Raw genomic sequence first — 14,389 nt, 5'->3', positions numbered from 1 at the left:
CTCTTGCAACTAAGAGGTAGGATTGGCGCAAATTGTACTTTGTTATCTACACATCAGAGGGACCATAGGCCTTGCACGGGGTGTCAATATCATTTCACCCCGGATTTGGAAGTCCCCGATGCACGTCCGTTCTCACTTTCACTGCTTAATTGTCGATCTTTACATAAGCACGCGCTTGAGATCTCCTTGCTTCTGGAGGAACGAGACCTGGAGGTACTCTTCCTAACAGAAACATGGACTAACGACAGTTCTGACCCCGATATTGTCCGTGCCCTGCCCTCGAACTATGTAATTGCAAGGCAAGACCCTATGGACGGGCGGGGGGGAGGGATCGCCATTGTGCATAAAAAATCCTTAGGTTGCAGAGTTGAGAAGGTCGCTATCGCAGGGGCGGAGTGTATGACGTTCTAAGTCACTCTATCTCCAATATGTACGTTCTCGGGGCTCCTGGTTTACAGGCCTCCGGGGGCGATTGGGCAATTTTGCGAAGAGCTTTCGAGCTGTGCTATCAATCTTTCCAGCAATGTCCCCAACTTTACTATGTTAGGAGACTTTAATATCCATTTAGATGAATCTGACACCCCGGCATGTCAGAGTTTGATGGCAGCGCTGGAGGTGGTCCAATTCAAACAAATCATCAAAGGTCCCACACATAAATCAGGACACACACTTGACATTGCTATACTAATTTAAGCACGCTCAAGTTAAAAAACTCTATTATAATTCCTTGGTCTGACCACACTCTCCTGTCCTTTTCCCTTACCCCCCAGGAACAGCCAGGCCAGGCTAATCTTTCTAAAAAAATAAGTCGAGTCTGGTCCAAATTGTCAACGGATAAATGGATTGTGAACCTCACAGAAATCCTGCCTGAAGCTAGCAATGATCCTTTAGAAGCAAATGCTCGCTATAATCATTGGTTGGAGGCATCATTAGAGCTGGTCCTTCCAAAAGTTGAATTCTCCCATCGCAGTGGGGTGAACAAAAAAGCTTGATATACTCCAGAGCTCAGAGCCCTTAAACAGCTTTGCAAGTAGAAGGAGAGGATGTGGAGGAAAGATTACCTTGAAGCTAGCAAAAATAGCTATAGGACAGCGTTACGTAATTACAAGCGGGCTATTAAAGTCACCCAGTCCTACTACTACCAAGAAAAAATTACATCTGTCACTAGCTCTTCTAGGGAAATCTTTAAAAATTTTAAGTCCTTAGTCACCCCTCCTACCCCCACTACTGACCCTCTTCTTGCCCACATGCGCTGCAGGAAGTTAGCAAACTTCTTTGTCTCGAAGGTAGCAGACATCTATTTGTCATTTCAGGGGACCCCCGTAGGACCTCTTCTTCCCCCGGCCCTAGACTTGACCCTGCTCGAGGAATTCACCCCCATCGACTGTCTGAAGGTTCAATCGCTTTTGGGTAACCTGAAATCAGGCTCACCGGCTGATGCAGCACCACCAACTGTCCTTAATATGGTCTCAGACACGGTGGCCCTGGTGATTCAGGAGGTGATTAATACCTCCCTGGCAGCTGGGTTAGTTCCTCCCTCTGGGAAACAGGCAAGAGTAAAGGCGTTACTGAAGAAACCCAGTCTTAACCCTGATGATTGGGCCAACTACCGCCCTATCTCCTTGCTGCCAACTATCAGTAAGCTTGCCGAAAAACACGTAAACTCCTTGTTATCCACTTTTATCGAAAATAACAACTTACTACATCCTACCCAGACTGGGTTTAGGTGAAAACAGGGCACTGAAACCGCCCTTATTGCAGTAGTAGAGGAAACAAGGAAGATTGTAGATGGTGGTAGCTGTGCTGCCATATTTTTATTAGACCTCAGTGCGGCCTTTGATACTGTTAACCATTCTATTTTGATTCAAAGGATGAGTGATATAGGTATCACTGGGACCGCACTGAGGTGGCTACAGTCCTTCCTCTGCGATCGAACCTTTTCGGTGTTCGAGGATGACATCTCATCCCCCCCATGCATCTACATTGTGGCGTTCCCCAGGGTTCATCCCTCAGCCCAACCTTATTTAACATCTATATGAGGCCATTGGCTGAGGTGGTGTTACCCTGGGGGGTGCAATTGGTGACCTATGCTGATGATACTCAGCTCATCATCACTCTTTCTGGGCAGGAGTCGACCCATGACAAGCTTTCCTCCTGTCTCATCAGAGACCTCGAGTGGATGGATGATTCCTTCCTGAAACTCAACGGAGCAAAAACGGAAGTCATGATACTGGGACATAATGCACCCTCCTCAGTGGAGGGATGGTGGCCGAATATTCTGGGCCAGCCCCCTCCTCCAAAAGAGCGAATTAAGAGTCTGGGAGTTTGGCTGGACCCTGCTCTTAATTTTTTGGTGCAAGCTCGGAAGGTAGCAGCTACTTGCTATGCCCTGATTAGATCACTTCGGAAAATCATTGGCCTACTTCCGTTTGAGGCTAGGCGGAATCTAGTACAGGCTCTGATTTTAACTCGCCTTGACTACTCCAACGCAGTCTACCTAGGGGCCCCACAGGGGACACTTAGGGTCCTACAGACTGTCCAGAACTGTGCAGCCCGGATGCTACTAGACATTCCACGAAGAACCTCAGCCAAACCAGCGCTTCGGCAACTACACTGGCTGCCAGTACAACAAAGGATTGAATTTAAGGCCATGACTATTGTTCATAAAGCCCTGACCAAGACAGGACCCGATCTCATTCAACCTTTGTTCCGCCCCTACCAAACCAGCAGGACTCTAAGATCCAGTAATAAGAACTTACTGGCAATCCCAAGGATAAGGAGAAGCCGTATGGGCGGCAGGCATTTTGATTTACAGTCTGCAAAACTCTGGAACAACCTCCCCGATGTTATTCGTCTGGAGGAGAACCACCTCAGGTTTAGGAATATGCTGAAAACATTTCTGTTCCCCTAAACCATCGGGGATGAATGGACCACCGAAGCGCTGGGATGCCTCCGGGTAACCATGCACTATACAAATGTGTAGTCATTCATTCATTCATTCAATGCATATGTGTCTCACCTCATGCCTATTGGGTTGTGTGTGTAGGTAACATTTCCCTACGTATGTGATTGTGTGTTCTCACGAGCTCATGGGTGTAAAATATCTAACTAGGAAGGTTGTCCTAAGTAATATTGGCAAGTTCCTTATGGCGTATCGCGAAGGGGTTGTGCCAAAGTGGGCAGTGGAGTTTACACAATTTTGTGCGCGCTTCTGTGTTGCCAAGGGGGCGCCCAACGAGGGTGCTCGTGGTTGTGTGATTGTGGTCTCCGACAGTCGGTATCCATATGTGCATGAGTATCCATACTTTCAAAAATGAAAATACTGGAAACCGTTACGTGGGTGGTGAAGGGGGGTTTATGTGTTGACAGTATATACATGTGAGATGGATGTCAAGGAGTAAGTGGGTCAGGGATTGGGGATGCAATGCTATAATGTTTCACAGTGTTATAGGCTAGAGGTGGACACTCATTCACTCGTCTGCATTAAGGCCGTTCAGTGCTTTACTGTACAGAAGTATAATATATCTGGACTCTAATCTCCTTAGATTCTGTTGTCGATTGCCTCCCCTGGGGTTTTTAGGGACACTATCAATTACAAAGTATGTCAGGTCCTCTGTTTTCCCTCCATGCTGTGTATTGATGTGTCGGGCCACTGGGTATGTGGGATCGTCGTTGGCTATTGCCCGTAGGTGTTGTAGGATCCTCACATGAGCTGGATGAATTGTGCCCCCTACATACTTTTTGTTACAATTGCACACCAAAACGTATACTGCGAAATTGGTTTTGCATGTAAAATATATGTATATATTCACCAGGCATCCTCCTTTCAGAGAGAGATTAGCCACACACCACAACGAAGCTTGCATTCTTTTATTGGTAAAGCAGTCGGCAGTCCTGACATGTTTCGTTCTCCTCGAACTTTTTAAAAGGTGCGCCGCTGACATCTGTTCAGGCAATGGTGAACCAGCAGGAAATGCACTCTATGTCAATTTTTCGCCCCCTGATGGACGCCCACAGTGAGTTGCAATGCCTTATGGTGCTTGTGGTTCACTCCTATTTCTTACTTTTCTACCCTCCATTGGGTTATGTTTAAAAATTGTTTTAAGCTTTTACTTTAAAATGCAAAGTCCGTTGTGTCCCAGAGTCGCCCATTTGAGGCTTACTGAGATCCATGCCAAAGTCGGTCTTTGGCGTCACTTGTCTGCCATTTCGCTTCCGCGGTACAACAAAGAGGTTCTCTTGCGGGCAGACCATGGCGCGCTTGCTGGAGGTGAATCGCTACGGTTGAACCACACCGTTAGATAATCACCAGACATCCTCCTTTCAGAGATAGATTAGTCGCACACCACAACGAAGCTTGCATTCTTTTATTGGTAAAGCAGTCGGCAATGGTGAACCAGCAGGAAATGCACCCTATGTCAATTGTTCGCCCCCTAGTGGACGCCCACAGTGAGTTGCAATGCCTTATGGTGCTTGTGGTTCACTCCTATTTCTTTACTTTTTTACCCTCCATTGGGTGATGTTTAAAAAATTTTTTACTTAAAAATGCAAAGTCCGTTGTGTCCCAGATTCGCCCATTTTCGAGGCTTACCGAGATCCATGCCAAAGTCAGTCTTTGGCATCACTTGTCTGCCCTTTCGCTTCCGCGGTACAACAAAGAGGTTCTCTTGCGGGCAGACCATGGCGCACTTGCTGGAGGTTGGTGTGCTGCTTTTCTTGGTGACAAGTGCTTTGGTAACCACAAGACAACTAACTAAATGGATCATCTGTATGTACCCTACTGAATGTATGAGAGGTGTTCTTTCTACAATGTTTTGTTATACGTATGTGTATTGTATTTCTCGGTGTATAATATTGTTATGGGCTTCAAGACAGCTGAACTGAAAGCCTATTTGTACTGTGTTTGATATATGCAATTTGTGCAGTCTAATGTTGCATCACTTTCTTGTGGGAACAAAGTAAAATATTGCCTGGACACAGATTAGAGTGTGATCACTGAGATATCACAAAGCATCGAACAAAATCATTTATTACATTACCAGCGGATTTACCTCTGGGAAGAGCATTTAAAACAAGGGTTGGGGCTTCAGGTGTTTGGACAAAATATTGTGATGCACAAACATTGTTGATATGAATATCGTTTTTTGAGGTAAGTAATATAATTTTAAATGATATCTGTTAATATTTTTGCTAAAAATATGTTTTTTAAAATTATTTGAACGTGTTTTTATATAAAGCTTACTCTTTTAAAATACAGTTTGTAAGTAATTTCGAATGTTAATTAATTGTAGAAATGTATAGTGTTGGGTGCATAGGGGGATAGGGCGGGAAGTAAATTAGTTAATAATAATTATGAATTATTTTATACATATTGGGGGGCGATAGGTGGTGCACTTACGGAATGGCCGCGGCGACGTGAGGCTCCCGTAGTCCGGTGTTAAATCCTAAAATTATCCTGTGTTCCCAGTGGACTGACTTTTAGCCTCCCACCCCTTCGAGGATCGACACACCGTGAGTACTGCGGTGGTAATGTGGGGCCCATAATTCTGCCCTGTCCACTCCTAGGATTGAGTAATTTGATGGAAAGGCGTCAACTAGGTCAGGCTCCACACCGCAGTTAGGGCAACCTTCAGCTGTGTTCGGAGTACAGACTAGTTGGGGATTTCCCTCCAACCTGTTAAAGCTCAAGCCTTGGAGATCATTCAACTTAAAACCACAGGTCCAAAAAATTGGGATCTTGTCTACTCATATCTCAACTTTTGCATAAATGAGGACTAAATATAAAAAATTATATAAAAAAGAAAAACACTGGTCAAACAGCAACATTGTTGTTGCTCATAAAGAACCAGGAAGGGGAACGCAGTACAAGAGGAGAAATCCCACGTACCTCTTTACTTCAATAGGAGCTTTCTTGAGTATTTAATAACGGATGCCTGCTCCCCATTAATCCAACCAGAGTTTCGGGCGCCAGGCGCAGTCTGGACACGAACGGGCTTTCCTTGGGTGCACCCACTGAGCGTGTCCGCTGCGCGTCCACATGCACATGGTCCTTAAGTAGAGTCTAGTTTACCACTAGATGCTACCTGAACGTCTCCCCACCCATCCCAGACGAGAGCAGCTGCCTGCTTCCCTCTGCAACAATCACGCCGTCAGGCTCGTGGCAGACCAGGGAAGCAGGAGGAAAACAAATTTAATAGGTCAGCAAATTAATTTAAAAGAAAAGCTGTTTAAAAGAGAAGTGGCACACATATAATTTCTAGAAAAGTGTACCGGACGGCACTGCTTACCCCCATTAAGCTGAAACATCACCTCTTCTTCTCTGCACCCCATTGAAAGCCTAGAAATGAGGGTTGGAATGAACGTTCCATTTGCACATATGGTTTTATTTTATTTTTTCGGTTGACATCTTGATATTGGACCAGCAGCTTTGATGTCGACGCAATTCGGGGTTGACGCTGATCATTCCTTACGCCAATTTTCCGCATGCTTTAAACACATTACAATCAAGGGAAAGGAAATGAATACTGGGAGCACCATTTTGCACCCCACGGCCATCTACAGAAACAGGAGCATGACTCTTGTCATGCAGAAGATGAGTCAAGGCAATCATCCCTAGAATGGGCGACAATGTCCAGAAGGTGATGGGACAGTGGGTGCAAGGCGTCAACTAAGACATTTACATGTATAGCTTAAATATCCGCAGTCCAGGCTGCAAAACGTAATAAGCATTGTAAACTGATTCCTTTCCATTGCAAACAATTATTTTTTTAAATATATTAAAACAGCGTATAATTGGATTATGTTAGCAGACAAAGGTAATGATGGAAATACTTGTGCATGTTTGTCTCCTGAAATTCTTACAGCACCTGTGGTTTTCAACCATAGATATGTTAGAGAGTACAGAGTGTCATCTTTGATTCACAAGACTGAGGAGAAGGAGTCTAACAGTAGTCAGCACTTTGTATAGTATCTTCTTGCAAATCGATAAGGCATAACGGAATACATTTTGGTACAGTAAATCAGTAAACAAACTAGCTACTTAAGAGCACAATAGTGAACAACAATTGTAGTAGTCAGCGGAAGGCAATATATGAACACAACAAACGTCAGGATGTACTTACCAATGGTCAAATTGAGGTATTATGCAGGTACTTCACTGTTTGTGTGGGTTTACTATCTAGGTGGCTAGACTGCAGCAGAGTAATGGAACAGTAGAGCACACAGTTGACATGATGATCATCTGTGCTATTATACGTGTGTACAAATGTACAGGTACCATGACGGTCAAGTAGGCCTTGGAACAAGTGAAATAGTGTACAAGTAACAATTGTCATATGCACCAAATTCACTTACAAGTGTACATATGGCACGATTTCCACATGCACCACCCTATACAGACTCTATATGAAAATAAACTTTACCCGGCATCCCATTATTTTTACCCATTACTAAGAAATTGTTGCTAATACTTTTGAAAATGTACCTCCATTGGCCCTTATATTTCAAGGAAAACCCCAACTCATGTCTCGCACACCCACGCGCCACTCCTCGCACTTGGGGATTATGGGTTTCTTCGACAGTTTATGGTATAGGTTTTTTTTCGGGAAACAACCTTTACAACGCAACTTTTACAACGCACTACCATTACAACGAAATTTTTACAACGCAAAAACCATTACAACGCATGTATTTACAACGCATGTTTTTACAACGCAGGTACCTTTACAACGCATACCATTACAACGTAAGTATTGGTAAGTATATAATTATATTTAAAATGTTATATGTTTGGGTTTTTTTAGGGGTATTTTTATAATTATATTTAAAATGTTATATGTTTGGGTTTTTTAGGGGTATTTTTATAATTATATTTAAAATGTTATATGTTTGGGGGTTTTTTTTAGGGGTATTTTTAGGGTTCAGGGTCAGTTTTCAGTTTTTGGGTAAAGGGGTATTTTTAGGGTTCAGGGTCAGTTTTCAGTTTTTGGGTAAAGGGGTATTTTTAGGGTTCAGGGTCAGTTTTCAGTTTTTCGGTATTTGTAGGGTTCAGGGTCAGTTTTGGGTTTTTGGGTAAAGGGGTATTTTTAGGGTTCAGGGTCAGTTTTCAGTTTTTGGGTAAAGGGGTATTTTTAGGGTTCAGGGTCAGTTTTCAGTTTTTGGGTAAAGGGGTATTTTTAGGGTTCAGGGTCAGTTTGGGGTTTTTGGGTAAAGGGTTATTTTTAGGGTTCAGGGTCAGTTTTCAGTTTTTGGGTAAAGGGGTATTTTTAGGGTTAAGGGTCAGTTTTCAGTTTTTGGGTATTTTTAGGGTTCAGGGTCAGTTTTTGGTTTTTGGGTAAAGGGGTATTTTTAGGGTTCAGGGTCAGTTTTGGGTTTTTGGGGTACAGATGTATTTTTAGAGTTCAGGGTCAATTTTGGGTTTTTGGGGTACAGGGATACAGGGTAAAAATAAAATTAAATAAAATTAAATTTAAATTAAATAATTAAATACATTAAATTTAAATTAAATCAATTAAATGAAATGAAATTAAAATAAATGAAATTAAATTAAATGAAATATTTAAAATAAAAAAAATAATATATATTAAATTAAATTAAATAATATATTTAATTAATATAATTTAATATAATTAATTTAAATTAAATGAAATTAAATTAAATTACATTACATTAAATTAAATAATATTCATTTTAATTAATTTAAATTAAAAACATTAATATATACTAAATTAAATTAAATAATATATTTAATTAATATAATTTAATATAATTAATTTAAATTTAATTAAATTAAATGAAATTAAATTAAATTACATTAAATTAAAATAAATAATATTAATTTTAATTAATTTAAATTAAAAAAATTAATATATACTTAGCAATACTTACGTTGTAATGGTATGCGTTGTAAAGGTACCTGCGATGTAAAAACATGCGTTGTAAATACATGCGTTGTAATGGTTTTTGCGTTGTAAAAATTTGTTGTAATGGTATGCGTTGTAAAAGTATGCGTTGTAACGTCATACATCCGTTTTTTTCTAATGGATTTGAGGTTTTCGCATTAAGGCCCCATATGCATGGTACCACTGGATTGATCTGTCCCTGTGAGTGTGCACTTGTCTCTTCACTGTCACTTTAAAGGTCGGTAGGTGTGCTTGAACCAGTGTGCTTAAGTGCAGCATTGCAGGCATTGGGCAATGCCCAAGGGATTTGGACCAAGGGTATGCATTAATAATACTGATAAATGTAGAAAGGGGCAGAGAATTGTGCAGTGAATGTGTGTGAATTGCCTACTACAGTGTACAGCAAAGGAGATATACAAGAACAGCAGTGTAATAGGATACAGGGTTGTCAATGTAAATTAAGGCGACTGTGCAGATACTGGAGCATACCCGCTGTTGTCAAAGGAATAATCCTTGCATAGTATAAGGCGTGGCTGTAAAGGTGTATCTCTGCAGATATATGTTAGGTGTTTCAGTTTACAAACTAAGAAGACTGTACATGCGCATCCTTGTGGAAGTGTATGACTGCGCACTTGAATCGGGGCACAAAGTACGACTGGTGTTTTGATGGAGGATATTTGGTTGTTGTGGCGTATATGTGCAAATGTGTGATGGCGCAAGTGCTTTATTGTAGAGTGCTGGACTGTAAGTGAACACAAGTGTTCAAACATAGGCTTATGTACGTATCTCAATGATGGAAATGTGACTGTGCAGGTGTGTGTATGGTATGGTATGGTATGAAGGTATATCAATATAGAATTTGTAACAGGTGGAGATTTAGGATTTGTGTAAGAGACATAATTACTGCGCTATGACTCTAAGAGTTGACCACCTACTACAAAAAAGTGTTGTGTAACTGCTGTATGGTTCAGTACAACCTTGCAGTTGTTCTTGAAAGTAGGATCGGTTTGGATATTGTCGACAGCTGGCAGTAAAATTTCCCAAAGAGTGTCCGCATTGATGCAGAAAGCATGTCTGCTTTGCTTCCTGCTATAACAAAGTGACTGCCAAGAATTAGGATCACATGTCAGGAACTGTAAGCAGAAGAAGTTTGATCCAACGCAAAGTAAAACCTTGTGCATATCGAAGGTGATCAAAAATGTGAGGCATTTTAGCTGTCGAGTTAGCAAAGCGATGCAAGTATTGCAGTGATATGTCTGTTTTTTCGGACTAGTCAATAGGTCAGAGGCCAAACAGCAGATTGAGTGCAATCTTTCAAGAAGGTATTGAGGCATGTCTTACAAGAGACAATACCAAAGCCATCCATCCATCATGAAGTCATGGCTATTTCTGGACTTTGTTGGAGAGAAATCTAGAATGAAAACCTTTGAAGATTGAACTCAGTTGTACCCCTGCAGAGTATAACTGAGGCACACAGCTTGGCTGCTGGTTCAAACCATCTGACAAGCTGTGTGGCCCAGTTTCACGTCATTGACCACAGACAAACTATTTGGTTATTGTTTAAACAGTTTCTATCTATGCCCTGCAAAGAACATGGCAACATAAATGTAATACTTTTGTTGGAACAAGGAAGACTCAGCTATCAGGTTCACTTCTGAAACTAAACTTAACTAGCAGGAAGTCCGGTTTTTATCTCAGAGGACTGGTTAAGGTGGAGCTGATGGACAGCTGGAACACAACACTTGGTTCCAAAAGCTTTACCTTTTTTGAAAATCATCATCACACTTTTTCTGAAGTCTAACTTCACCAAGTGGTCCTCTGATTTGCTGGAAAGGAACTAGGCCTGTGCATGCGTGACAAACTCACTTATCCCTTGATTCTTTCCAACTTGCATGCCTTACATTCAGCTATAAAAGTTCAGCAAAGTATCATTTTCTACTATTTTTGAATGCATGTTTAATGGACTTCTATGTCATGCTTATGGTGAAGACCTGAACTAAAGATGAATTAACTCAGTTTAGGATGTTGGCGGGTCTACTTAAACCAAGATGATGGGTGGTGCAAAAGACAATGGTGGGTCTAAAGCATTTGCTCTGATTTCTGACATGGTCTGGGTGGTGTTAAAACTGGGGTTTTGGCAAGTGCAGAATGTCTGAGAGCACATGTGTTTCAAGATTACACTATACGATTATCCAGAATGAGATTACTGTACATTCATATCAGTATGGGATATATGAACGTACAAGTGTCACAATGTAGCTTTCATCTGTGTTAGGTTTATAGGTGGAGATGTATGGTTACAACTACAGCCCTTTGGAAGGAAATGGTTCAAGGTACAAGTGTCTAACTGTAGAATCTAAGTATGTGTAGGTACATCACAGATGAGTGGGTAAAGGTACAAGTAGAAAGACAGTACGGGTACGCCAGTGCTGAATGCATGATGGTACAGGTACATCATTATACTATGTGTGACTGTACAAGTGTATCGGTGTGGAATGTTGCAGGATCAGCTGAATCACTGCTTAAGTATATCTGATTACACAGTACATGTTAGTGGCAAAGTATAGAGCTACAGATTGTTGGGAGAGCACACTATTGGGGTGATAATGGCAACAGCCTCATGGGAGGACGAGAACTAGATGGTGCCATGGCAAACGATATTGATATGGACTTATCCTTGGGGTATAATGTGAATAGAGTAAGATTCATGTTGAACAAAATTGAAGGAGATGGGCTTTGTGAAAGAAGAACATTGAGAGAGATGGGCTTTGTGAAAGAAGGACCTGAAGGGAGATGGGCTTGGTGAAAAAAGAACATTGAGAGGGATGGGCTTTGTGAAAGGAGGACGTTAAGGGAGACGGGCTTTGTGAAAGAAGACCTTTGAGGGAGATGGGCTTTGTGAAAGAAGAACCTTTGAGGGAGATGAGCTTTGTGAAAGAAGGACCTTTGAGGGAGATGGGCTTTGTGAAAGAAGGGCCTTTGAAGGAGATGGGCTTTGTGAAAGAAGGACCTTTGAGGGAGATGGGCTTTGTGAAAGGAGGACATTGAGGGAGATGGGCTTTGTGAAAGAAGTACCTTTGAGGGAGATGGGCTTTGTGAAAGAAGGACCTTTGAGGGAGATGGGATTTGTGAAAGAAGGACCTTTGAGGGAGATGGGCTTTGTGAAAGAAGGACCTTTGAGGGAGATGGGCTTTGTGAAAGGAGGACATTGAGGGAGATGGGCTTTGTGAAAGAAGTACCTTTGAGGGAGATGGGCTTTGTGAAAGAAGGACCTTTGAGGGAGATGGGCTTTCTGAAAGAATTACATTGAGGGAGGTGGGCTTTTGAAAGAAGGACCTTTGAGGGAGATGGGCTTTGTGAAAGAAGGACCTCTGAGGGAGATGGGCTTTGTGAAAGAAGGACCTTTGAGGGAGATGGGCTTTGTGAAAGATTTACATTGAGGGAAGTGGGCTTATTGAAAGAAGGACCTTTGAGGGAGATGGGCTTTGTGAAAGAAGGACATTGAGGGAGAAAGACTCCCAATGAGAATGACCTGGCTGGAGGAATGATGTCGCTAGGGATGGATGTGTTGAGGTACGGAATGGTTGTGTAAGGAACTTTAGGAATGACAGACAAGGACTCAATGGGCGATTAATGTTCATGGAGAAGGACTCCAATGGGGGAATGGTGTTAATGGCGGAAGACTCCATGGGAAGCGAGGTTGACGGATCGGGGTCCATGGGTAAAGATGCTGATCTATAAGGACATGGGGAAGAACAACACTAATAGGATTAGACTGCCTAGGGAATGGTGTTAATTCGTATCACTTAATTTGGTGAAATATGCTGAAGGAGAAAAAGTCCATGTAGTAAGGAAGCTGATAGGGGAAGGTTCACGGGGAGTTGGTTAGATGCGGAAATACACTATTAACAAATGATGCTGACGGAAATGAATGCATTGAGGGATGGCCTTGATGAACAAGGGCTCAAGGGTAAATAATGTTGATTTGCGAAGGACAGGTCAACTTAGTTTAAGTTTAGCCAGTTGAATGGATCTTTGAAAACTCATTAGCAGTCCTGGATTTGCAATAAAGAATGACATCATCGGATTGCCATTAACTGCATGCAGGTCATCCACAGAGCACGGCATCATCTTGCCATGACAGACGCATGATTCCTCATAGATAGGAAGCAGAATTCACTCGACTTGAAGAGGATGTCGCGGATTTCCTTTGGTTATGGAGACAAACCAATTTGGGTGGGTATAATATGTCTCATCCATGGATAAGTCCCAAAGTGCACCAAGAGTGGTCCCTACCCAAACATTCAGACAACTCCCATTTGAAATAACATAGTCTACCATTTTGCTTTTGTGGATACATCTGAGGTTCCTCCATTAGTGTTAAAGATGTACCAAGCTCACAAGTCCCATAAAGATTATGGAAGATTTAATCCAAGAAGTTTGTATGGCTAGAAGTCCAGTAGATCACTTGCATTGTCAAGTGCCTGACAAGCAGTTCTTGGCTAGTGACTGACTCGGCCTGGCACAGTAAAACCTTATAGGTATGCTGATGTTTAGGGAGTTTTCTCCCTTCAATGGTTCCCCTAAAGCCTCCCTTCGTTCAACCCAACAAATGGAAAGCACATTGCCTGTAGGTGCTGCACGATCATCATAAGGCATACACCTCAGGTTTGCCTGCTATTTTCGGCATGTCCAGTAGTCGAGGCCGCCACTATATGTCACAGCATGCTCTCTTTGTAGGTTTCATTGAGGCTATGAGGTCGCCGGCGCTCACTCTCCAACCTTCCTCCAGATAGTAGTCGGCGCAGGGAGGAAGTGGAGCTTAGGTCGCCACAGCTTTGTAGATGCATGGCTTCCTGACCTGGTACACGTAACAGATCCTGCGGAATCTGCAAAAGTGAGAATTTATAAAGTGAGAAATACGTTATGGGGGGCAAACCTTTTATATTGTGATTATAAAATAATGGATAATTTTTGTCTCCTTAGAAGTTAATTAGTTCAAGCTAAATATGAGATCAGAAGTGACCTGAAATCAATTACTGGAACTGATTTCTTCAGCCAGACCTGACACACAGTTGGAAACATCTCCATTTGATTAAAGTTAACTTAGACATTCAGTGTAGCGATCTGCCCTTTTTTCAGCTTGCTTTCATGTTAGCTACTACAGAAAACAAATAACAGATAAAAAACACACTCTTAAGTACCTTAATTTTGTGCAGATTGGCAAAGAAGAAAATGTATTTTTTATAACGCCATATAACCTCTCAAACTACAGCCCAGTGTCTCTGCCTCTGTTAGTGTAGCTAGGGCACCTAATGCATACAAGGAAATTGGTGCCTCCATCGCCTGGTTTTATGGTGAAAATCCACTAAATGGATGGACTTGGGCCCCTCACATCCCTGGGCCCTTGGGCCAAGGCGGCTGCCGCACTACAGCTTCTCCCGTTTGCTTCCTCTTAGCTTTAAAATGCTGGACCACATCGTTTTTAA

At 42.1% G+C, this 14,389-nt stretch overlaps 1 protein-coding gene across 1 annotated transcript in view; it reads right to left on the bottom strand.

Annotated features, from left to right (window-relative positions):
- Positions 1-9,069: 9,069 nt before the first annotated feature.
- ENTREP3 (endosomal transmembrane epsin interactor 3) overlaps positions 9,070-14,389 on the bottom strand; it is an 85,927-nt gene continuing 80,607 nt past the window's right edge. The window contains exon 12 of the mRNA XM_078669706.1: positions 9,070-13,789. Within this exon, the coding sequence (XP_078525832.1) occupies positions 13,619-13,789 (171 nt within the window). The 3' untranslated portion in view covers positions 9,070-13,618. The remainder of the gene's footprint in view (positions 13,790-14,389) is intronic.

The sequence above is a fragment of the Lissotriton helveticus genome, chromosome 12, assembly GCF_964261635.1.
Source record: "Lissotriton helveticus chromosome 12, aLisHel1.1, whole genome shotgun sequence".
NCBI lineage: Eukaryota > Metazoa > Chordata > Amphibia > Caudata > Salamandridae > Lissotriton > Lissotriton helveticus.
The sequence above is the reverse complement of the archived record's forward strand: the minus strand, read 5'-3'. Positions and strand labels throughout refer to the sequence as shown.